Source organism: Chrysemys picta, chromosome 10 (genome assembly GCF_011386835.1).
Source record: "Chrysemys picta bellii isolate R12L10 chromosome 10, ASM1138683v2, whole genome shotgun sequence".
NCBI classification, from domain to species: domain Eukaryota; kingdom Metazoa; phylum Chordata; order Testudines; family Emydidae; genus Chrysemys; species Chrysemys picta.
In genome coordinates this window covers 26,360,122-26,384,735 of record NC_088800.1, presented here as the reverse complement: position 1 = coordinate 26,384,735, position 24,614 = coordinate 26,360,122, and the positions used below count along the sequence as shown (strand labels likewise).

At 44.5% G+C, this 24,614-nt stretch overlaps 1 protein-coding gene and 1 long non-coding RNA gene across 44 annotated transcripts in view; one reads left to right on the top strand and one right to left on the bottom strand.

Annotated features, from left to right (window-relative positions):
* Positions 1-19,922, top strand: part of LOC101947176 (uncharacterized) — a 73,719-nt gene extending 53,797 nt beyond the window's left edge. For 10 of the 23 annotated variants that reach the window (XR_010591036.1, XR_508232.4, XR_010591038.1 and 7 more), the window contains 6 exons: positions 179-328; positions 5,315-11,093; positions 15,799-15,925; positions 16,026-16,180; positions 17,961-18,070; positions 18,476-19,922. This is a non-coding gene — a long non-coding RNA (uncharacterized LOC101947176). The remainder of the gene's footprint in view (positions 1-178; positions 329-5,314; positions 11,094-15,798; positions 15,926-16,025; positions 16,181-17,960; positions 18,071-18,475) is intronic. The other 13 variants (XR_010591024.1, XR_010591022.1, XR_010591025.1 and 10 more) reach the window with 13 other exon arrangements.
* The window catches only part of TCF12 (transcription factor 12), a 304,994-nt gene continuing 298,787 nt past the window's right edge, over positions 18,408-24,614 (bottom strand). For all 21 annotated transcript variants that reach the window (XM_042853875.2, XM_042853876.2, XM_042853881.2 and 18 more), the window contains 2 exons: positions 23,219-23,372; positions 18,408-20,706 (listed from right to left, as the gene is read on the bottom strand). In XM_042853875.2, coding sequence (XP_042709809.1) covers positions 23,230-23,372 — 143 coding nt within the window. In that variant the 3' untranslated portion in view covers positions 18,408-20,706; positions 23,219-23,229. The remainder of the gene's footprint in view (positions 20,707-23,218; positions 23,373-24,614) is intronic.

Here is a 24,614-nt window from a genome sequence, read left to right as displayed (position 1 = left end):
AATATGCTTTATCTCCGCCAGCCTGGGAAGCGGGATTACTGAGACATTGTCTATTGTGTGCCAGCAAAGAACTCTGCTTCACTGACCTCTCAGACATGCAACACTAAAATGATTTTTCTGTTTTTCAGCCAGGCCTATAAGGATTTTAAAAGACTAAATGCAATTCCATTCTTTTCAGTAACTACAGCCAACATCTAAGTTGCTGAAACATGAAATTTCTTCCCTCGAATAGACAACCTTGGAAGTCTAACCCAAAAGAAATCCCATTAGTCATACACTGAGTCTGTCTCTGGGAAAATTGCTAGTGGAAGTGGGACAAATAGGCCAGGTAAGATGAGTAATGTATTTATTCTGGATTCATAAGAGCTGATCCACCTTTGATTTCCAGTGGGGGTAGATGGAATCGCTGTGAAATGTGTGGTTAAGCAGGGAGCTCAGACTGCTCTCTCTTTGGGAGGGGTGGTAAAGAGGTTACTAGAGGACAATTGTCTTGCTCACTAGGGTCAAATGCTGACTGGCCCATGCACAGGGCTGATGGGAAAGACACAAAGAGCCCCTCCCCATTTTGTGCGCCCCGTGCCAGGACATGTACAACTGCAGTCCCTGCACTTGGGAGGTACAGACATTGCTATGTGCCCCTGGGAAGTACAAATCACCCAAAGGGGGCAGAGAAGCAGGGCAAAGGATCTATGGCAACAGCTGTGCCCCGCTCAATTCTCCCTAAAATCCACAGAGCTACACACTGCACACCTGAACTCAGAGCAGGCTTTGGGGTGGGCGCTAGTGTCAGGGGATAGGGTCAGTGTGTTTTATCACATACACTTCCTGCCCCAGCCGCTCTCAGATTTCTCTTGCCCCTCGGAAGAACATTGAGTGTGGAGCTACAGCTAGGGCAGGCAAAAGCGGCTTTTACAGCGTAAACACACATCCATCTGTGCCAGGAAACTTAAATAGGGCCTGACCATGTCCCTAGCCTCCAAGATCAGCTCATTTAAGTTTGGGGCACACATTCTAAATTGGCAGTTTTAGGCTAAAAAATATTATGTTAACAAATGTGCTCTGCTCATGATATACTGTACAGACTGGTTAGGAAATGTTCTCTTACCCCAATTTCAGTCAGGTTTTGAAGACAAACATCCTCCACAAATGACAGTAATGGAATTTAACAGCAAAGACCACCCAAGACACTGGGAATCTCAAGTTGCTTGGCCTCAGGTTCTCTGGTTTGTTCTGCTCGGCCTCATATGCACTCTTGGTTGAGATACAAAGAAAGATTGTTTCCTTCCTTCCTGACTTGGATTTTTCTTTTACTTCTCATCTGACCAACATAACATTTAGTAGATGGGCTGGAAAATTCTAGAATTTTGAATTCAAATATAGATACAACAACAAATGTTATAAAAGAGCCAAAAGTCAATCGCTATGGCAATTTATAGAGGAGACTCAGTGGGGTTTGGCTTTTGTAAATAACTTTTCTCTCTCTAGGGTATGTTTGCATTACAGGTGCTGCAGCAGCACAGCTGCTGTGCTGTAGTGTACACACTTACTGCAGTCAGGGAAGAGGTTTTTTCATTGCTTTAGTAAATCCACCCCCTCAAGGGGTAGGAGCGAGGTTGACGGAAGAATTCTTCCATTGGCCCATTGGTGAATATATTTGGACTTAGGTCAGCTTACCTACATCTCTCTGAGGTGTGAATTTTTCACACCTCTGAGCAATTTAGGTATGTTGACCTAAGTTTTATGGGTAGACCAAGCCTTAAAGAGCCTCTCCTTGCCTCAGGCTCTTTGGGAAGCATCTCAGCTTATATACCAAAAATGTCTTTTTATCCCCTTCCCTGTTCATTTGTTTCCTGTTGAACTGGCCAACCCGTACAAACTACAGGACTCTTTTCACACAGTTAGCCACGGACAGGAAAAACAACCAATCAAAATGAAGCATCTCCACCCATCTTAGTAGCATCTCCTCTGCTTTCTGATCCTACTTTGAGCTGTCAGAGTAAAGGCTGGGTCTACACTACAAAATTTTGTCGGCATAGCTATGTGGGGGCCCTAACCGATACAGCTATGCTGGCAAAACCCCAGTGTATACACAGCTGTGCTGACAGAAGAGTGTGTCTATCGGCATAGATAATGTCATTCAGAGATGGTGGTAGTAAAATGCCTTCTGTTGGCATACATTGCATTTACGCTAGGGGGCTCTGCTGGTATAGACAAGGCAAAACATCAGCTCACCTAAGCACCTACCTTATCAGTCTTTATAACATTGCAAACCGCAAACCTTTGATCTGTCATAGCGAACCCCACAGGAAGAACTGCCCCAGCTACACATCCATAATGGGGCCATCTCTTCCCCCCTTCCTGGCAGTGCAGGATGCTGTGTGGTTTGCTGCTCTAGTATACCCCTCCTTCACTGGATTGTGTTTGCAACTTTTTATTAAACCAAAGTTACAATGAAATGATAACATACTTTGACTTATGCAAGATCAGGATAATATTCAAAGAACCTGGCTACTGGATATTTTAACAGCCCCTCAAAGCTGATGTAGATTCAGCTGTGTGGCCTTCTCTGCCTGTGCTTAATTCCTCCACTGTCTGGCTTGCCCTCTGATGTCTGATGAGCAAGGATCCCTCTCCTCTTCACATGTGCCCGTTAATTATTCTATTCAGAGATCCTGTTTACAGACTGTTACTCTGTTTACAGTTGACTACTGTTAAAAATTTGGTCTTCACAACTCCCTTTCTTCTGCTCCACCCTATGCAACTCCTTCCTGATTTTTCAAAATAAATGTCTCCACATCAGTCTGGAAGGTCTCAAATTCACTGCCCTTTCCCCCAATTGCTGCCCTTACTCCACTCAGAGAAAGGAGTTTCCCCAAAACAGCTGCTTGTCTTCCCAAGACACGAGTGTTTTTTTCCCTCCAGTTCACTAAGGACTAGGAAACAGTGAGTCAGCATCACCATTCTCTTGCTGGGCATGTCCACACTAACCGCTCGGAGGAAACACATTAAAAAAAACCTACAAGCTTTAGGGCTCAGAACCACAAAGAGGTAACATGTGCCCGACTTTAAGCTGCTGAGCAGTTCTATCAAACTCAGCTATCCAAGTGCTTAAAGAGAAGCTTGCACATATGTCTTTGCAGGATTGGGGGCCTCAGAGGACAGAAGGTATTCTGACAAAGTAAAGGAAATACGTACAGACGGGGAAAAGAATGAATTATTTGTTTATGGTGCAACAATTCAGATCTGGGCTAAAAATGTTTTCAGCCCTCTTTCTCATCACTCCATATGGATTTTAAAATATATTTAAAACATGAAAAAAATGAAATAAACTTAAAACAAATGTTCAGTTAAAAATCGTAATAGTTTCCAATTAACAGATTATTATTACTCCCTTGTAGTGCAGCAGCACGAGTTGAGCTAAGGTATTGGGGCCCAGTTATGCTAAGTGCAAAACAAATGGAAAGGAAGGCATAGTTTCTGCCCCAAATGCTTAGGACCTAACGTAGGACAGAATGCTCCACAAGTGTGTGACCATTGACCAACAACAGGGGAGGAAGGAAGAGGGTAGCAATAGGGTCATGAATTTACCTAATCTAACAATAGGCACAACTTGACTGTACCAAATAATTGTTTTAAAACATCTTTTTGTTGGCAAGCCCTCCTCCTTATTATAGATGGAGCTGATAGCACCACCTATAATTAAAGTTGCCTGACACTTTGCATTATCAGACTCTGTTTTCAGTTGCTTATAACTTTGCCAAACTTTAATTGTGCAAATTGAAATCTTCCTGCCTTAGGCTGAAGTTTTTTGGAAAGTTTCAGTAAAAATAGCTCAGTCATTTCCAAGACAGAGATTAAGGTAAAATATGCTTTTCCTGTGTTGTTAAACTACTTACAACGATTTTGTTGAGAAGCTTTAGAGAATGGACTCGAAATTTGGCAGGAGTACAGCATTTCTGTCAGAGCAAGGTTTTTTTGCTATTCTTGTGAAAAATGCCCCAAATTTGGCCAAGTTATAAGCCTCTGAAAAATCTCAGTTCTCATGTATTCAGTAGAAACTTCTTAGAGTTTGGCAGCCAAATTCCCCAAAGATTCATCCAACGTGCACCAGCCTGGGGATAATCAAGACTTTCCCTACAACTGCTCATTCCAGCAACCAGGGGCTGCTTTGCAGTGGCACCAATTGAGATATTTCTTGGGGAGGACAAAATTCCACTAGCAGGGCCCCATTCTGCTCCCCACTTGCCTCCCCCTCCTCCCACAAGGACCCCAGGTCTCCCTCGGCTGGGGAGTCTTCCCTCCCTCTTACCACACAGTGCTTGAGCCAGTGCTGCCAGCAGTTGAGTTGTCAGTGGATTCCCCGAAGCTCCACCGCACAGGAACACTCCCCATGTGCCTGGATCACAACCCGTGTTCCCTCTAATTTTTTACATCCATGTGCGGAATGAATTTTGTTATTTGCACAATATGGAAGTGATGTGTGACACATTACCTTCATATTGGTGCACCTAACAAAATTCATGTGGTGGGGGTGGGGCTGAGGGGTTTGGAGTGTGGGAGGGGGCTCAGGGCTGAGGCAGAGGGTTGGGGTGCAGGCTCTGGGGTGGGGCCAGGGATGAGAGGTTTGGGGTGCAGGCTGCCCAGGGGCTGCAGTGGGGAGAGAGGACTCCCCCCAGCCCTCTTTCGCCACAGCAGCTCGGGGCCGGGGGAGAAGTGCCTGTCCCGGCAGCTCCGGCAGGCCTGGGCCTGGCCAAGGGAGGGGCTCCTTTCCCCCAGCCGTGGCAAGTCCGGGCAGGTCCATGCTGGGGTTGGCGCCGGGGGAGGGGTGCCTCTCTCCACTGTGGCAGGTCCGCACTGGGGCCGGTGGGGTGGGGTGCCTCTGCTCGCCACAACCCTGAGCAGGGCTTAACAGGCAGCTGTGCAGCTTAGAGGGAACTTAGGTCACAACACCCCTATATCTGGCCAGGGGGGCGGCTGGACCAAATTTGAATGGTATTGTGATCCTGTGTACCAGGTCACTATGTCACTCGCTGAAATTTGGTATGAGTCAAATTTCAGTGGTGTTGTGACCAGGCAGCTGGAGCGACACAGCAGGGCTCGCCCACAGCAGCCACACTGATTTAGTACAGGACTACTGCTTACAAGTGGTTGGGTCATAGCCCTTCCTCCCCCCGCCCAGCTCCACAGCCTATGGAACTTTGAGCAAGTGCAAAAATATTGGGGGGGGTTGGTGCCCCACGGTTGCCACCACTGCTGCTGTGGTGCCAGGCACAGGAACTGAGAACAGGGGGATTGTCTCTCCTCTGCTACCAAGGCTCCCGCTACTGACTTCCAAGCAGTGGAGGAACAGGAGGAAGCTGCGTTACTGGAAACAAAGAGCCTGGTGGGGAAGGCCTGAGTCATGGAGAGATCAAATGAGAGGCCCCAGGTGGGAATGGGAGTCTGAAGGGCCGGGGGAGGCTGGACTGGCTGGGCAAGGATATGAGGACTGAAAGCCAGGGATTGGCAGGGTGTATGTGAAGTCAGTTGAAAGGGTTAGATGGGACAAGCAGGTAGAGACAAGGCCAAAAGGGGTAGTGCTGGGGGGAATAGGGGTATAAATGTCTGTGACCACTACAGCACGCTTACCTCTGGAGGTTGGAAAATAACCCAAGATTGCTGAGTCTCACCATTCCTCTGCTGTTAGCAAAGATCCATGAAAGCCAGTGACAAAGCGTGTCTCATCCCCCTTCAGTGGCTGGTTCACATAGAGGTTAACAGACTACTGCCACTACCAGTTATTATATTAGCTCAAGTGGCAGAAGTCTACACTGTGAATCTAAAAGTTCCAACCCTACTGATGAGCCATATGGGCATAGTATCATCCCACATAATGAAATTTCCATTTTTTTCAGGAAAGCTTAGGAAAGATACCAAAACTAAACATGTGAGGTTGCAAAGTCAAGCACTCGAATGATAGGAAATGCCAGAATTAAGGTTGCCTGTGCACCCTAGGTTCTTCTTCAAGTGCTTGCTTATGTCGTTGGAGATTTTTGTCTTAGCAGTATCTGTAGGGTCGGCAGTGGCGCCTCCTTGAGTGCCACGCTCATGCGTCGATATATCAGGCGCTATCAACCCTATGCCCTCTCAGTTCCTTCTTACAGCCCGTGGTGGTTAGTCGGAGTGCTTTCCCTTGCATTGCTGATCCCCCGAGACGAAGCAGCGCTCTCCACCTCTGCGCCACAAGTCACCAGAGCCACAGCCCGGATGCTGTGGGGCTTGTCCTCTGTCACCAGCACCACGTTCCCGGTCGCTGCCATCTCAACGCGGATCACCTAGAGCAAGATGCTGGTCGCCGTACTACCGACGCCACTCACCATCCTGCAGATAATCATCTGGGCACAGGTCCCAGTCACCTACATAGTGGGAGTGCTCCCCATCACGTCTTCAGTCCCCCCCAGCACCGGTTCCCAACAGCAACAGCCAGAAAGCAGACCCAGGCATTAACCGCCCCACCGTGGTCACTGGAAGGGGATTCCTCCAGCAAGGAAGCCCAGGTCAGCCCCTCGCCTGGTCTGCACCAGCACGAATGGGCACCCAAGGCTGCGTCAATGTCGATGTCGCTGACTTGGCAGCATGACTAGTGACCTTATTGGGGCGCATGGGGAATGCTGGTTGTGGCGATGCCCCCTTCTCACCACTCATCGGCCGCCACCTCGGAGCAGCAGCTGGTGGCACCGATGGCACTGGGCTCGGTGCACAAGGCACGCCCGGTGGTCGGAGCAGAGGGAACAGCGCCCACCGCTAAGCATGAAGATGCCCTGGAACCTCCCCCAGCGCTGCAGTCATCATCCTCGTCCCCGGATGAGACGGTTGCAGGACCCTCGAGGGCAAGCCCGCCAGACGATTTCAAAGAACATCAGGCCCTGCTGCGTCAGGTGGCCGAGAACTTGAGCCTGGAGGTAGAGGAAATGGCTGAGCAGACGGACACCTTGTTTAATGTCCTGTCAGCTTCCACCCCAAAACATGTTGCACTACTGGTGCACAATGGTGTTCTTAAGATTGCCAAGGATCTTTGGCAAACTCCGTCCTCCATTCCTCCCCCCTCACAGGGCTGAACAGAAGCACTTTGTCCCGGCTGAGGGGTTCGAGAACCTCTATACCCACTCTCCCTCCCCCAGTCTTGCTGGTGGTCTCTGCGGCCAATGAAAGAGACAAACGGGGGCATACCAGTTTGACTCCTAAATATAAAGAGGCCAAACAGTTGGATCTGTTCGGGAGAAAGATTTTATTAGATGGACGGTTTGCCAACCAGATCTGCAAACTATCAGTCCCTCTTGGGCCGTTACAACTTTAGCTTATGGTACTCTCCATAAGTTCTAGGAGTCCCTTCCATATGGGTTGGCTCAAGAATTTGGCACCCTGATGGAGGAGGGCACTGTGGCTGTCAGGTGCTCCCTTCAGATGACATGGGACGTGGCAGACTCGGCAGCCAGGGTGGTCGCGTTGGCGGTGGTGATGAGGCATGGCTTCTGACTGCAGGTCTCTCCCTGGAAATGCTGACCTCCATCCAAGATCTCCTGTTGGATGGGAATGGTCTCTTTTCAGACCAGACTGATGCAAGGCTGCATGGACTGGAGGACACCAGGGCCACTCTTCTCTCACTGGGAATGCATACATCGCAGCCTGCGAGGAAGCAGTTCCAGCTGCCCCTGCCACCTAAGCCTTGGCAGTCTTGCCAGGGACCTGCAAGAAGAAGGGACAGAAATACTAGTTCAGCCACCGTTGCCCTTCTTCCTCCCACTCACCTGCGCAACCCAGTCCAGCAAAGCACTCCGGGGACCAGAAGCGCTCGATTTGAGGGCAGTCACTGTCCAGGATCCAACCCGCTCTTTCCTCCACAGTCTATGTCCCCTCCGTTTGGCCTGGTCCCAAGTCACCTCGGACCGTTGGGTGCTGGACATAGCATCTCATGGTTACAGCCTGCAATTTTTGGCTGCCCTTCCCTCCCATCCCCCCTCCTTCTCATCCCTCTTCAGGGACCCTTCTCATGAGCAACTCCTCATTCAGAAGGTCGAGAACCTCCTGTGCCTGGAGGCGGTGGAGGAGGTCCCTCGGGACATGAGGGGAAAGGGCTTCTACTCCCGCTACTTCCTAATCCCAAAGGCAAAAGGGTGCCTCAGGCCATTCTGGACCCGCGATGCCTCAACAAGTCTCCCTGGCGTCCATTATCCCCTCCCTGAATCCAGGAGACTGGTACGCCACCCTTGACTTGAACGATGCCTTTTTTCCACATCTCTATAGTCCAAAGTCACAGGCGTTTCCTCTGGTTTATAGTGGGCAAACGCCATTTCCAATTCATGGCGCTCCCCTTTGGCCTCTCATCAGCCCCAAGGGTTTTTACCAAATATGTGGTCCGGTGGCCGGTTATCTCAGACATCCAGGAGTCCAGGTCTTCCCATACCTCGACGACTGGCTCATCAAGGGCAAGTCCCAGAACCAAGGACAGAGAAGCCTCGATCTGGTGCGTTTCACCTGCCACAAGCTAGGCATGTTGATAAATGAGAAAATATCCACCTTAAAGGCCAGTCCAACGCGGAGTTCATCGGAGCGGTTCTCGACTCCACACGAGCCAGAGCCTTCCTCCCAGAGGCGCGTTTTCAGGCCATGTCGGATCTGATCTCCCACGTGAGGAGCTACCTGCTCACCATGGCTCACACCTGCCTGCGGTTGTTGGGCCACATGGCTGCCTGTACCTATGTGATCAGTCATGCTTGACTCCACGTCTGGCCTCTGCAAGCGTGGCTGGCGTCGCTTTACACCACTAACAGACATGATCTAGACTGAATGGTCAGGGTGCCGGATCACATCCTGTCGTCCCTGGATTGGTGGTTGGATGCTGGGTCGTGATCCCGTCCCCATCATTGACCCTTGTCTCCGATGCTTCAGACCTGGGCTGGGGAGCCCACTTGGGCAAGCTGAGCACCCAGGGCTGATGGGTGTGGGACGATCTGGCCCTCCACATCAACGTCAGGGAGCTCAGAGCGGTTCGCCTGGCCTGCCAGGCCTTCTTGCCACCTGAGGGGCAAGGTAGTGCAGGTCCTGATGGACAATACCGCCACAATGTATTACATCAACAGACAGGGCAGAGCCAGGTCGTCAGCCCTCTGTCAAGAAGCTCTCAACCTTTGGCACTTCTGCAGCATGCCATTTATCTGGTAGCTGCAGACCTGCCTGGTACCAAGAATGTGCTAGTGGATTGCCTCAGCAGAACCTTCTCGTCTTGCCACGAGCGGTCCCTCCATCTGGAGGCAGCCAGTATGATCTTACGGAAGTGGAGGACTCCCCAGGTGGATTTGTTCGTGTCCTGCCAAAACAGGAAATGCCATGTGTTCTGTTCGCTCCGGGGGATGGACGGGAGTTCCCTGTCGGATGCTTTCCTACATCCATGGTCAGGGGCCCTGATATTCGCCTTCCCACCAGTGCCATTGATCCACAGAGTCCTAGTGAAAATAAAGCGGGACATGGCGAAGGTTATTCTGATAGCTCCCGAGTGGCTTCGCCACCACTGGTTAGGCACGCAGCTGGACCTTTCGGTAGCCAAGCCACTGCAACTCCCTCTCTGGCCGTACCGGTCTCAGAATCACAGCAGTCTCCTGCACCTGAACCTGGAGGCACTGCACTTCATACCATGGCTGCTGCGTGGCTAAATGCGGACGAGCGGGATGCTTGACCCAAGTGCAACAGGCCTTGCTGGGTAGCAGAAAGCCCTCCACCAGAGCGACCTATTGGGCAAAGTGGAAAAGGTTTATGTGCTGGGCCTTGGATTGGTGTGTCCGGGCCAAGCAGGCCTCCCTGCAGGTGATCCTGGACTATCTCCTGCACCTCAAGCTCCAGGGCTTGTCACTGTTGTCAGTCAGGGTCCACCTGGCTGCTGTTTTGGCTTTCCACTCTCCGTTCCAAGGCAGGTCTATCTTCACTTATGATATGACGGCCCAATTCCTGAAAGGTCTGGAGTGTCTTTACCCGCATGTCTGGGATCCGGTCCCTCCCTAGGATTGGAACCTTGTGCTGTCAAGGCTCATCGGACTTCCATTTCAGCGTCTGGCTTCCAACTCTCTTCTCCTTCTCTCCTGGAAGGTGGTGTTCCTGGTGGCAATTACGTCCACCTGCAGAGTATCTGAACTCAGAGTGCTTATGTAGTAACCTCCCTATACGGTGTTCTACAAGGACAAGGTCCAGTTGCGGCTGCACCCGGCGTTCCTACCAAAGGTAGTTTCCCAGTTTCGTACCTGCCAGGACATTTTCTTACCAGTCTTCTTTCCGAAGCCCCATAGTTCCAAAGAGGAGCGCAGGTTACACGCCCTGGATGTTTAGAGGGCGCTGGCCTTTTATATTGACAGGACACAGCCTTTCCGTAAATCTACGCAACTGTTTGTTGCTGTGGCATACAGGATAAAAGGTCACCCAGTGTCTGTTCAGAGGATTTCATCCTGGATTACAGCCTGCATCTGATACTGCTACGAGCTCGCAAGTGTGCCTCCACTGACGATAGTCAAAGTGTACTCAACTGGAGCACAAGCGTCATCAGCGGCCTTCTTGGCTCATGTGCCGATCCAAGAGATCTGTAGAGCTGCTATGTGGTTGTCTGTCCACACATTTACATCCCATTATGCACTTACCCAGCAGGCCCGGGAGGATGCTGGCTTCAGCCGTGCAGTGCTGCTAGCTACAAAACTGTGAACTCCAAGCCCACCTCCATTGGCACTGCTTCTGAGTCACCTAGAATGGAATTGACATGAGCAAGCACTCAAAGAAGAAAAAACAGTTACCTACCTTTTGTAACTCTTGTTCTTCGAGATATGTTGCTCATGTCCATTCTATTACTCACCCTCCTGCCCCTCTGTAAGAGTCGCCGGCAAGAAGGAACTGAGAGGGTGTAGGGTCGGCGGTGCCTGATATACTGATGCATGAACGTGGTACTCAAGGGGGTGCCACAGTCGACCCTACGGCCACCACTAAGGCAAAAATCTCCAGCGATTGCACACTTGGGTGCCCACACACCTCTAATGGAACGGACATGAACAACACATCTCGAAGAACAGTTACGAAAGGTAGGTGACCGGTTTTTATTCCCTCCCGTTTATCCTGCATGTGCCAAAAAGCTGAGCAAGAAAAATAGTGAACTACAACAATGCTCACAAATAACATTCCAGTGTCAGGTTTGGTTTCAGCCACGCCCTTTCCCCTGACTCAGCCAGCCCTTGATTAAATATTGTAAATGCAGTATCTGTATTTACATTCTTGGAAACCTTATAATAGAAACTTTATTGACACATTTGTTATAGTCCTATAAAATGAGCTGATATGACCATCTGGCTTCAGAGCGGGACAGACACTAATTTATTTTAGGTTAATACCCTTTCATTCTGTAGCCTGTCACTTTTTATGGATTCTTTATTTGTAGCAGTCTTGTGCTCTGTTGTACTCACACTTTATGATCTTGTCATTTTAAATCCTTGCATGCTGGGATGGGAATAAACACTTAAAAGCACTGAGTTTAATTACACTCTCAGTTATTAATTAGTCAGGCAAATTAAGTGGACATTTAATTAACTATGTTATCACTTCAAGATGGAAGCAGAGTCCAGACACTTTAAACTGGTATTGTGTTCATTTATCTCAATTAGTCAGAAAGTGTTGAGTAAATCAGGTCATTTAGTTATTTAATGATACAACTAAGTTATGATTTATGTTGCAGTACAGCCCAGAAGCTCTCATCCAGATCTGTGCTCCATTGCGCAAGGTGCTGTACAAATACAGCTCTAAAAACCTCTCTAAGATATGGCCTTTCCACTCCATCCACACAGCTACAGCTCTCATCATCTCATATCGCAACTACTGCAACATCATCTTCTTTGGACTTGACAAGTGCAACCCAGCCCTGCTTATATCCATTCAAAATTCTGCTGCAAAAATTGTTGCCCTAGCCCATCACTTTGACCATGTCACCGCTTTCTTTGCATCTCTCCATGGGCGCCACAACATCCAACATAAACTACTTGTCTATATGTTCTAGGCCTTTTACAGACCCATCTCCATCCAGCATACTCTCTCATGTACTCTTGAGTTGTTGACTCCTGCCTTTGCTCAGCCAGCAATGCTAGCCCTTATTGCCCACTTGTTAAATTGTCAAACAAGTACTGTAATGCTTCCCCCCATGCTGCCCTCGTGGTTTGGAGGAAATCCCCACAAACATCTGCAACACAACTTCATTGTCCCCCTTTGGATCCCTTCTGACAACTCTCTTTTGATGTGATGCCTACAAAAATCTTGATGTTTAGGCAGCTGATGAGCTGGGATCCCAGCGTATCATGTTGACCAGCATTGTATCATTTCTCTGTGTTCCTGTGTCTGCATATATCCACCAGTTGTCTCTTGTCTGTCTTATGTGGATGGCTTGTCCTACAAGGGAAAATTTTACCAGTTGAAGAATACTGGTATAGTTAAACTACTGTAGTTATACCAGTATAAACTAAGGTGCGAGTTTAAACCAAGCTAGGTATACCAGTCTAACTCCTCATGTGATTACATTTATTACAGAAGAGAGGGTTTTTTTTTTCAGTTTAGCTTCTATCACTTTGGAAGGGGTACTGCCCCCAGCCCTTCCACACAGCTGTCTCTCCTGTCTGGGGTCTGTACAGCCCCACCGGAGGATGGGGCTGGGGGCAGTACCGGTACAGCCGCGTCAGAGGAGCTGCTGGCACAGGGCTCCTGAGTGTGTCAGCCCCGTGTTCTGCTCCTTTTGCCACTGAGGTTCCCAGGAGAGCCCTGCGGTTCAGCAGATACCAATTTCTATCTACAGATATCCACATCTGCGGATAGATGTTTGTATCTGCGCATGGCTCTACAATTCATTCTTGAAAATGTGTCTTTCCGGTATGGCATACCGGTAATAAATGTCTTAATGGTACGGCGTACTTGGCCATACTGGCTTACTTGCACTACTGAATCCAGTGTATAATCATGTTCTGTTTACATGAGTTGTATAGGAGAGCTTGTTCTAGCATACTGAGATTTTAAATTAAATGGGTTTAGCCAGGAAAACAAAAGCCATTTGAGGAGCAGCAGCTTGGCCGTCCACCCACATAATCGATCATTTACTACATCTCGAGGAGTAAGGCACCTGGACCCTCAGGAGCATGATGAATCACCACCTTCTGACAAGTCGTCCTGCCACGCCCTGACTTTCCAGCAACCAGACGTAGTAGGGCTCGTGGTGGGTTCTAGTTAGCTCCTTAGTTAAATGGGCACTTTAGACACCCCTGCCTCCAAAGCAGATTGGCCTCTGCTAAGAGGCCAGTTCTGGGAAGGAAGAGGCTGAACAATGGCCTTATTCTCCTATGGGGGTATTGTTTGTTTTAGTAATGTATGTATAAAACCATTTCTGAAACGGCAGCTTTTGTCCTTTCATCTATAGACACCATCTTTGGAGAACTTAATTTGCAGTGATCTAGATTAATAGTTTAAGGCCAGAAGGGATCATTCGATCATCTAGTCTGATCTCATGTATATCACAGGAAATTACATTTCACCTACATTTCATTGTGTATTGAGCACGAGGACTTGTGTTTCACTAAAGCATATCTTCCAGAAAGGCATCTGGTCTTGATTTGAAGACCTCAAGAGATGAAGAATCCACCACCTCACTGGGTCACTCGTTCCATTTGTAAATCACCTTCACTATTTATTTGAATTCATCTGGCTTGAGTGTCCAACGAGCAAGAGCTGGAGTGGCAAAGACTGGTAACACGATGACCACATGGAAGCTGAGGAATTACCCTGAATGGGAACATGGAGAGCCTAGACACGCATTTGAACACTGCCTGATGCAGTGCCCCTTGTCAACGTGCTGTACCTTGGAAGAACTGTTTGAGATACGTGACACCACCAGGTCTTGACTGCGGTTCTGGAGTGAAAAGCTACAATTATGAGCCACCATTGGTTTTGTTATGCTTTTCTCAGCTAAATTAAAGAGCCCTTTAGACTCAGTAGTTTCTCCCTGTGAAATTACCCAGAGACTATAATCAATTCACCTCTTAATCTTCTTGATAAAGATAAACAGATAGAACTCTTTAAAGTCTCTCACTGTAAGGCATTTTCACAAGCCTTTGAATCACTTGCAGAGTCTCATTTAGGTTTCTCAGTCATGTTTGAGTACCAAAGAATAAACTTCCAGGATTCTAAAAAAAAAAAAAAAAGTGTGTGTGTGGGGGGGGGGCATGAGAGAAGAGAGCAGCTGGCACAACTGAAACCTATCAATGTTTGAGAACTTTTAAGAGTATAAAGTATCCTAGAGTTATTTTATTAAGGTACATAAACGATTTAGCAAACTACTAGCTCTAATTGCTGAATAAGACCTAGGGAGTGGGACTGTCAGACTAGAAAATAGTGAAAGAAATGAAAAAAACAAATGAACAAAGAGAAATGAAGGCCAAAGTATTGTTTTGTCATCTTACGGACCAGCTATCATAGTTTCTTTAGTGTTAATTTTCTTCCATGAGTTCACTGTCAAATCTTTTTGCTTTCAAGAATATTTTACTTCTGGATTTTCTTTATTAGCTTCATTGCTGAGCAGACACTTCAAAACAGATACATCTTTTCTAAGTACATTCCCCTGAACTTTGCTAGGAAAAGGACTGAGGCAGAACTTTCTCCAGCAATATAATCTGTATAGTATCACTTTTCTTCTTAGTACAGAAATAACAAAAGCTTATGTCCACCAATGATGAGTGATGACTTGTTGTTACATAAAAAAAAGATCTTCCTTCCACTCCTGTTATGTAGCAGTTACTGTTCTGCCTGTTGTATCTTGCATTTCATTCCCTTTATGTGGCATTTAGGTAGCAGCATTAAAGATGCACTGGTTCTTCCTTGAAAGCGAGACCGAGCCATTTTGAAATTCTTCTTTTCAGAAGCTCTGTTCTTTGAATTGTCACCTGAAATTCTCAACATTTGAACTTTAGCACTGACCTGATTTTTCTGGAAGTTTTGTTCTCTGTGGCCAGCCATAGCCCTCAGCATTTCCAATTGGTTTGATCTTGGCTGCCATTCTGTCTAGCTTTTTCTGTGCCCATTTCATCTTCATATCGCTCATCTCTCATTAGTTATCATCAACAGTTGTTACTTTAAAGTCTGTGGAACCAGTGTGGGCTTGTGGATAGGAGACCAGACAGAATCAGAAGAAATTTTATTCCCAGCTCTGCCAATAACTCACTGACAACTTGGAAAAAGTCACACAATCTCTGCCTAAGGCCTGGTCTAAACAGTTGGTTTATTTATTTTTCTTAAACTGGTATGAGTATTTTGGGTAAGCATGTGTTTCCTCTCCCTGACCCTGCTAAACAAAATAGTTGTACTAGTACAATCCCTACCTTGGATGCAGTTATATTGGTATAAAAGAGCCTTGTATCAATATAGCTCACTCCTTTATGGGAGGGGAATAAGCTTATATCAGTAGGTAGCACCTTTCCATGGATGTAACTGCATCCGCACAGGGGGACAGTGTACTATAACAGTCCTGGTCGAGTTAAAACAGTACAACACCCTCCCCCAACCCTGGTAGCACTGGAAGCACCATGGCTAAGGTTTTCTATAAGGTGTGTGTAGCAATCGCCTTAATTTCCCAAGCTGTAAAATGGGGACAAAATTGTTTCCCTCCTTCATAAAACGCTGAAATGTGTTATGTAAGTGCTAAGTGGTGATGTTACAGATTCAAGAGCCAACTATATTACCCAGTACCTGGAATTTCTTTTGCAGGCTCAGTTACATCTCTTATTCTGCTCTGTAATGGCCTCATGGATAGCCAGACTATTTTTCTTATGAGAGTCTGAGAAGAGGAGGGTCCAACAGTTTCTGCTTCATGATGGGAGAAGAGCAAAATCAGGTTTCTATGTTTTTGGCCTTTCCCCATTTTGGAATGACAGAAAACCTTACCCACAATGTTTCAGATGCTCAGAGATCACTAATAGGATTTTGTTTAACAGAGACAGCCCAGCATGCATCTCTTCCCCTCAGTGGCCAGACCAACATCCAAACTAATTACATTTTTAAAGAAAAATCAAGAAAGAAGGGAGTGTATCAGTGAAAAGAGACGAAAGGAAGATCGGGGCGAGAGAAAGTTGATAGAAACAGGCCAGAGGTATGGTAGAAACAGAAAAGGAGGGTGAAGAAAGGGAGAGACGTTTAAAGAAATGTATTGTTTTCAACTCCTCACACAGCTGTCAGTTTGTCATTTTCTGACATTCAGAGGTGGGACAGGGCAGGTGTTTGTCTGAGAAGAAAGTAGAGCTAAAAGGCTGAATTTAGAATTATTACCAGGGTAAGAAAAAAGGTATTGGGATAGAAACATGGTCTGTGCTGAAGAAAGCATCAGAAAGATCAATCTCACAGTCCTTGAGGGCTAAGAAAAAAGGTTACAACTGCAATGTTATGCTATGTGATGGCAAAAATAGATGGCAAAAGTATTCATTTCCCCCCACATGCATAGGCTGGTTTTACCTGCATGGTAGATCGAGCCTCCTATACAGTATTAGGCCAGGTCTACACTAGAAACGTTTGCCAGTATAATAATGTCAGTTGGGGAGTGATATATATATATATATATATATATATATATGTTATGTTTACAAAATACAGTAGATTCCACGTAGTTGCAATCCTGATATTGAGCAATGGCATGCTGCTTATTGGCAACTTTGTTTTTAGAAGAAAGATGCCACCCACTTGCAGGCAGGTCTGCAGAAGGAAGCGCTGGGACATGCCAAGCACCCTCTACAGGCAGGTTTGCGAGGCTGCAGCTCGGCATGTCCCATGTCCCAGTACTTCTTCTGGGGGCTGCAGCCCAGCACACCTGATTGCACACAGGGCCCACACAGGTGCTGTGGGCCAAGCACTAGCAGGGAGAGGGGCTGCAGTCCATATGCTGGATCTGCACAGTACCTCTCCCTGTGCTCTCCTGGGGGACTGTGCACAGCGAAGGAAGTGTTGGGATGTGCTGAGCCCCAACCCCTGGAGAGTGCAGGCATAGGTACAGTGTAGATCGTGGCCCCAGCACCACCACTCCCTGTATCTACCAAAGCCCCAGCATCTAGACTGCAGCCCCGCTCCCTGCTGCTGCCCTGCCCACAGGTTTGCAGGGCTGCAACCAGGGAAGACACATCCCAGTGCTTCCTTCCCTGGCTGCTGCCTCACAAACCTGCCTTCTACTTATTAGCAACTGCCAGATAATAGTAACTTTTTGCGGCAAGTGAGGGGTTGTTAATAAGCAGAACTGACGTACTGTGTCTTTACAGGCAAAAACCTACAGGTAGATGCAGTTAATACCAGCATAGAAATGCTTTTGCCATAGGTTATTTTGCTCTAAGAAGCAGTATAAGTTATACTGACAAAAGCATACGCAGCATCTACAATAGGAGGGTTTGCTACAATAGCAAACCTATTCTGGTGCAGACTAGGCCTTAGTTAGTACAATTATTTTCAAGATACTTTAACATTATATAGCGAAAGATACAGGATGAGTTGAAAGCTGCATTGTAAGTAGTAGCTCTAAAGACTGAGAATGAATACACTGACATTTAAATGAAAAATGAGTAGGACAGCCCGCCAATCCCCTGGCATTTTGTAATCTCTTAATTTTTCTTTTTCTTCTACTTTTCTTTCTGGGACTATTATTCTTATTTTAGGCCACAAGACAAATAAAATGTAAAAAACATTATTTAAGGTGTTAGGAGACCAAAATTTAATTGTGCTACCACTTAAAGTATTTGGTTTTAAACAAACTGCAGATTACAAACTGTAAATAGACTTCACTGTGATAATTTATTTATGCATAGTTGATGCCCGATTCCTTTTTCGTTTGTAATAATGGGAAAAAAGCTGGGAAAATTTTTAAGCCTCACCTGTGCACGTCTCTTTCACAGATCTTGAATGGATGTGCCAGTCAATCTGAAAGTAACTCAGGCACCCATGAATCTGATCAACACACAGGAAGGGCTTGGAGCTTGATAACATGCTAACCTTTGAAGGGCAGGTGAAATATTTCCTACTGAATTTGTAAACAGGAGGAATGAAGGTGTGGGGTGCAAACTATATGCAACGCAGTAGCAACTGCAACTACCAACTTGCTGTTTGCATATGCGCACACACCTTTTGGGGGCTGCCAGTACTGCTTGGCTGTTGGTCCTACTAAAATCAATGGGGGGGGGGGGGTTGCACATACCCATTTTGTGCCTGCAATTTAAGCTGCATGCCTTGAAAATCTGTTTGATTTTTACTGGAGTAAACAGGGAAGCTGTTGTGCCACAGGGTTTCCAAGCAACACAATCTCTGATTAAAGAGAAATTTTAAAAACTCACTGATTTACCATGTTAAAAAAGATGGCACATTTATTGCTACATAAATGTTATATACATAGTGTTTTCTGTTACATTGACAGAAAAATTTTTGAACTTCTTGCTGCTGGTTGAAAAGGTTTTATCAGCAATACCTTGAAATTTGACACAGGGTACAAATCTGCAATAAACCAACAATGGAAACTGGAGAACAAGATGAGAAGCAATTCATCTCGGACAATTAGCTCTTACAATACTCCATAGGTACTACACGGTATGCTAGAACCCTACTATGGTCTTACAATGCTATTGTAAATTTCTGATATTAATGAACATGTTATGGTAAATAACCCTACATTTTTACTACCTAATATAGTAAAATAAAGTAAGAAACTTTTTACTGAAAACTTTTTCGATTTCAAAAATCTAGAAAGAGTAATATTTAGAATTCAAGAAATTTTCTTACAAGATTATTGTATAAAAGACTAGCTACAGTGAAAAATAAGCCAAATGTATTTTTCTTTCTATTTTATGAAGGAAAGCTTCTGGGCATACTGCAAAGTCTAATATAGCCAAAAAGACGACAAGCTTAGAAGGAAAAAGGCCTGGCAGTGGCACGTGATCACTTTCACACGTCATAAGCAACAAATTTGTTTAGCTGATAAACACTGAAATGAAGAACAAGGCCACAGATATAGTCAGATATTATCTGATGATATATTCAAATTAATTAAAGTAATAGAATGAAATCACTAATTTCACAAACAACTGGTTTGTTAGGAATCATCCAAAACGTGATTTTAAATTCATTAGTCTGTTTTAAGTCTTTTTTTTTGTTCTTTTAAATTAATTGAAATTATTTAAAATGATTAACTGTTTTGTTCCTTTTTTGTGTGTGAGCTGATTGCGTATTGCCCATTTTACTGGTGGCAAACAATAGCTAAGACAACCTTGGCTTGATAGTTTTCCCCCATGGTCATTGCAGTGGAAGACAGTTTCCATGGAAGTTCAGAGGGATTTTAACAATCAACACATTAGTGACAAAGGAATACTTATGGACACTGTTCTGGTGGAGCAACATTTAATGATTTAATGCTAATATGGCTTGGGAGGGGGCAGTTTGTTTGCAACTGATTGAATCACACTGAATTCTTCTCCACTGACAAGCCATACAAAAATGACAAGATAATTAATGTATACAATAAGGAAAAAGATTGGTGACCATTGCTCTTATCTCCCATTATGTAATTAGCCCACCACAGCTGTGTTTAGTTCATCACACTATCTGCCATGGTGAATTTAGGATTTTACTGTTCACCATAATTACAGCCCGAAAAGTCTCCTTTGTATTTTAATGCATTTTGTGCTTACGTACAGCTAACACTTTACATGTACTATATGTAGTACTTACTGCTTGGAAAACAAAGCAATTCTAACAAAGTAGATTCTCCCCACCCAATTTACACTTCACGTTACAAGCTTTACTATGAAGCCTAGAAGCCTAAAAAGGTTTGGTTTATAATTAGAAATAAAAATATTTATTTGAGGAAAGTCTGAGGGGAAAAAATACCACTTTTTAAATCCAAGAAATGGCATGGTCACAGTAGTGCTCCTGTCTGCGGTCTTCACTGTACCTTCGAATGGGTTGAAGTATGGAGCTCAGTATGGAAGCGGACGATGACCATAACTGTTCAGATTACCAGAGACCAAAAAAAAAAAAAAAAAGCTATGCCAAGGAATATTTTCCTATTGCATGGAAAACACTAGTCATATGGCAAAAGGAGTAGAAAGGACAACAAAAGACTTTTCCCTTCCTTTTTTAAGACACTAATAGGTATGCTGGGAATGCTAAGGGTCAACGGTTGTCACGGCTTTGTTCTCTGAATGTGAACAGCTTTAACAAATGCTGGCATCAGCTGAAATTCTATCAGCTTTCAACATGTTAACTTTTCCCTTTATATGTAGACCTTTACAGTTCCATAACAATAAATAAAATTTGTAGTTACAATGCATTTGTCAATTCAGTTTAGGCACAAGGCAACTTCCACGATGAGTGGAGAGATCACAACAGTCTCTGATTGTGCAGAAGCGACACACTGCTTGCAACAGAATGATATGTTCAGAGTATTTCATGGGCTGAAATTCTATCTGAAGATCTTTGTATCTTCACTTCTGATGCAGGTGTTGACCAGTAGCTTTGATCATAAGATTGCATTTGGGTTTCTTGCTTCAAGTGTTTTCTCCTGTCAGATTTGTGTCTTCATATAATGTTAGTTGTCTGTGTCCTTGTGAAGAAAGGTCACCTTCTATATATCCTACCGATAATTCTGGAATTCTGGCATGGAAATAGGAGAAAAATTGTATTAGTAAAACAATTAATGAAAAATTAACAACACTATTATATAGACTGTAGCTATATCATATGTGCAGTGTTGTTGCAGCTATGTCGGTCCCAGCATATTAGAGAGAGACACTCGGTGAGGTGAAATCTTCTTTTGAACCAACTTCTGGTGGTGAAAGAGACAAGCATTCGAGTTTACATAGAACTCTTCTTCAGGTCTTTTTTCAGTGAATTTAGTGCAAATGAAATGTACCAAATTACTGCACTTCTGTGTCCCTCAAGCACATCCAGCAAACAGTGCAAAAATATCCAACTCCACTGATGTGCCATGAAGATGGCCTGGGAAAAACATTTTTTGGTGAGGTTGACAAGATAGCTCAGTCTCCATGCCCATTCCAGCATGGACTTCTCAGCTGAGACTGCCAACTACGATGTTGGTCAGGATGGTAATTCTTATAATGTGGAAACCTGTCTACCAGGAATTGGACTGAAACCACTAAATCTATTTTATCTAGGCAACTGAAAAGCTATTAAAATCTTGAGGTATCAGCAGCAAGATACCACTGATTATATAGAGAAACCAAAACTAACTTATTTTTTCCTCAACTCAAAGGAGAGCTTCACCTTTAGAACAAAACCCTACAATGGAATGGAATGGAACAATTCTTAACAATCCAGTATGGTTTAGAAGTACATGACCACTTTGTCATACGCTTTGTGTTATTTTAAAAATAAATGTCTCAACCTAGCAAAAATGAAAGAACTACAACCAACTAAAGAAACTGATGTGGGAAAAACTGTTAATAGCCTACTCTTTTTCAGAATGGCACTGAACATTTCCCTCTGTCTGGAAAATCATGATTTTATATATTGTTTAGGAGGTGGTAGGGGGGGGGGGGGAGTAAATATTTGCAACACTCAATTTTCAGGTCTAAAAAAACCAAACAATTGTTTAAATTTGTCTTTACCAAGACTACATGTTTAACAATTTTCATCTAAGAATTGGACATTTTCTGCAGAAGCTCATCTTTTCCTAAGTTATACAAATGATTATTCATATTCTAATTCGCATACTTAAAGGTGCATGCTGTTATATGTAACTAATCAGTACAATCTTTTTCATCAATGTTCAGATTTTGTTACCCTAATAGGGTAATTACTTAAAAGTTTAACGACATCATGGTACTTCTTGCTACATGTTCTTTGTAAAAGCATGCAGAGAAATTCAATTCTTATCGTGGCGTGAAAATCCACCGTGTTGATTTGACAGGACTGTCTTTTGGCAAATTAGAAGGGGCCTATTGTAGTGGTGTGAAATGAAACAAAAATTAGAGGATCTCAGTAGGCTTTTTATGCTTTGAGGTAGAAAAAAGAACATTTCTTCAATCTAGTTTACAGAGGAAGGAGCTGACTGGGATTGCTATGGCAATGGGAAAAATATCACCAGAAATATCTAACAAGGTTCAATTTCAGTGCCACCTTGATGTTTTGGAAGGTCTCTCAGAGGATGCTGCAGAAGGATTTGCCACACAACTTTGACCAAAGTTAATAGAAGCTATGATACTAAATCCATGGACGATGCATCCAAAATCTAATCTCTTGTCTTTGTAAAATATAAGTGAAAATAAAGGCACTGGAGCCTGACCATGGGCATAATAGCTTTGATGAGCCCAAGTGGCCAGGAAAATACTTCTTTAAAGAATTCTAAAAGGAATTTGCAGGGTCAAAAGCAGCTTTTCATTATTTTTTACCAATTCTGTTGAAAAACAGACTGCTATCCCAGTATGGGATCATCAACTGGAGCTTTCAAATGAATGATATAGTAACCACCTGGCTACATGAGACAATACAAACATTGGTTTTTCGTGTGTGTATTCACAAAAAGCTGAAATTGTAGCCACATAAAGTAGGATTTTATTGAAGATGTCTAATGCAGATTGCAAAGACAAACAGTCAAGTAATGCCTGTCAGACAAGTGGTATGATTTAAATGACTGGCCTCAAGCCAAATACCAATCCTCTTCTATTTGAAATGAAAAGCCCCTTCTGACTATTTGAGTTGCTGTGTGAATCAGCCACAGGAAATAATGAATTGATAATTAAACAAGTGAGATATTTATACCTCTGGAGTATGCACAATTAATCTCTATTATTTTTGGCTTATCTAGCCTAGTCATGAGTAGTTCCTCTGAGGTCACACTATGAAGGCCACCTGACCCAGGAGGATATATCTGTAGGCAAATAAAAAGCTACCTAAAATTCCTGGTTCTTTAGTTTATAACTAACCCACATCTGAATATTCTTACTCATGGCTCAGATGTATAGGAGTGCTTAGTGCACTTTAATGAAGAGGCTAATGTCCACTGGTAGCTCCAATTACTCAGAATAATCACACAAATTGTGTTTTTGTTGGCTTTCAAACTTCAGTCAGTAAATCGAGTTACAGCCATTCCAGTGCATTGATGGGACCCTCTCCCCAAACTGATGAACATGAAGAAGAGACGTACCTGGCTGGTGTTCACATATGACCCATAGGGTTGGTAGTTTCACTAAGCCCAGTGTGGCTTCCTGGGTGTGGTGTTGGTGGCTCTGCCGATACGGCAGAAACTTTTTCTTCTTCCCTTCTCTTAAGGCAGGCTGCTTTGGGGTTTAGGTTCCTCTCTGTCACAGGAGAGAAAACAGCCCTTAACATCCTATGCACTGCTACCAAGAGTGGGCATTTAGCATATTCACAATAGGCCATGGTACTGAAGAAATCTATCCATTTTGCACAGCTTCTGTTTCTGATTTTTGAAGATATTTAGGCTGCTGAAGATTCAGACAAGTGCCAAATTGAATTTTCAAAAGTGCCTATTCATTTTAATAGGACTTAACCACCTACGTGCTTTTGAAAATTCCAATGGGCACCAATCTATTTTGAGGTGCCTCAACACCTTTGAAAATGTGACCCTTTGTTACCACAGAAATTTGCTAAACTGGAAACCAAAGAAAATGCACTTTGGAGTTTTCAATTTCCTTAAACGCAAACCAATGAGATTTTGCCCCTGTGCTGAAGTCAGGGCAGTGAGGATGACATCATTCAACTTGCTGGACAATAACCATGTTATACTGCCTTTTTGCTGGCCCTCAGCAACACGTAGAGCAAAGGCAGTTGAATTGGCTGTAGTGGTGCTCCTCATCCTCTTTGCATAGTCCTCAAACTACCCACAGTGGGCCACTCAGTTTTCAGAAGCCTGTTAGCATTGTTAGGTGACAGCAATGTATTCCTCCCCACAAAACTTCCCACGTAACTTTGGCAAGTCATACTCAGCTCCTTACTTACTATCTCTGCAAAATGGGCCTGGGCACACTTCCGCTAAGCCAGGAGAATGTTTGGATGGGTGACGAGTAATTTTACTATATTTCCTTTCTCTTTAGAATGTCAGCCTTTGCTGGTTTGTACCTGGCAAAAATATTCTCGCTTGTCATGTTTTTTCGGAATAAGCTTCAATGACAGAGAACTTGGTCTAGTTTTTAAATCATGGCTATTTTTTAAACATGTTACTTTTCCTGTTCTTGAAAACTGCCTCTTCCATGAGCCAAAATAAAATTTTAAAAAACCTAGATGTTTTAAATTTTGTGGTATAATACAATCCCATTGGACAGACAAAGGGACACAGAATTATTAGATGCAGTCACTTAAAAAAAAAAAAGAGTAATTTTAAATGTCAGACCACTACCGAATTTAATTAACATTTTCAGATAATATTTTAGTTGTCAATGAAATTTAACCAAAAATCTGAAATGTGAGGATTTCCCTGTCTCTCTTTGGGGTCTTGAGTAATAATAAAAAAGTCAGGGTTTTTTTTGTTTTTGTTTTGTTTTTTTTGGGTAGAACCAAGGATACAATTGAAGAAATTACAA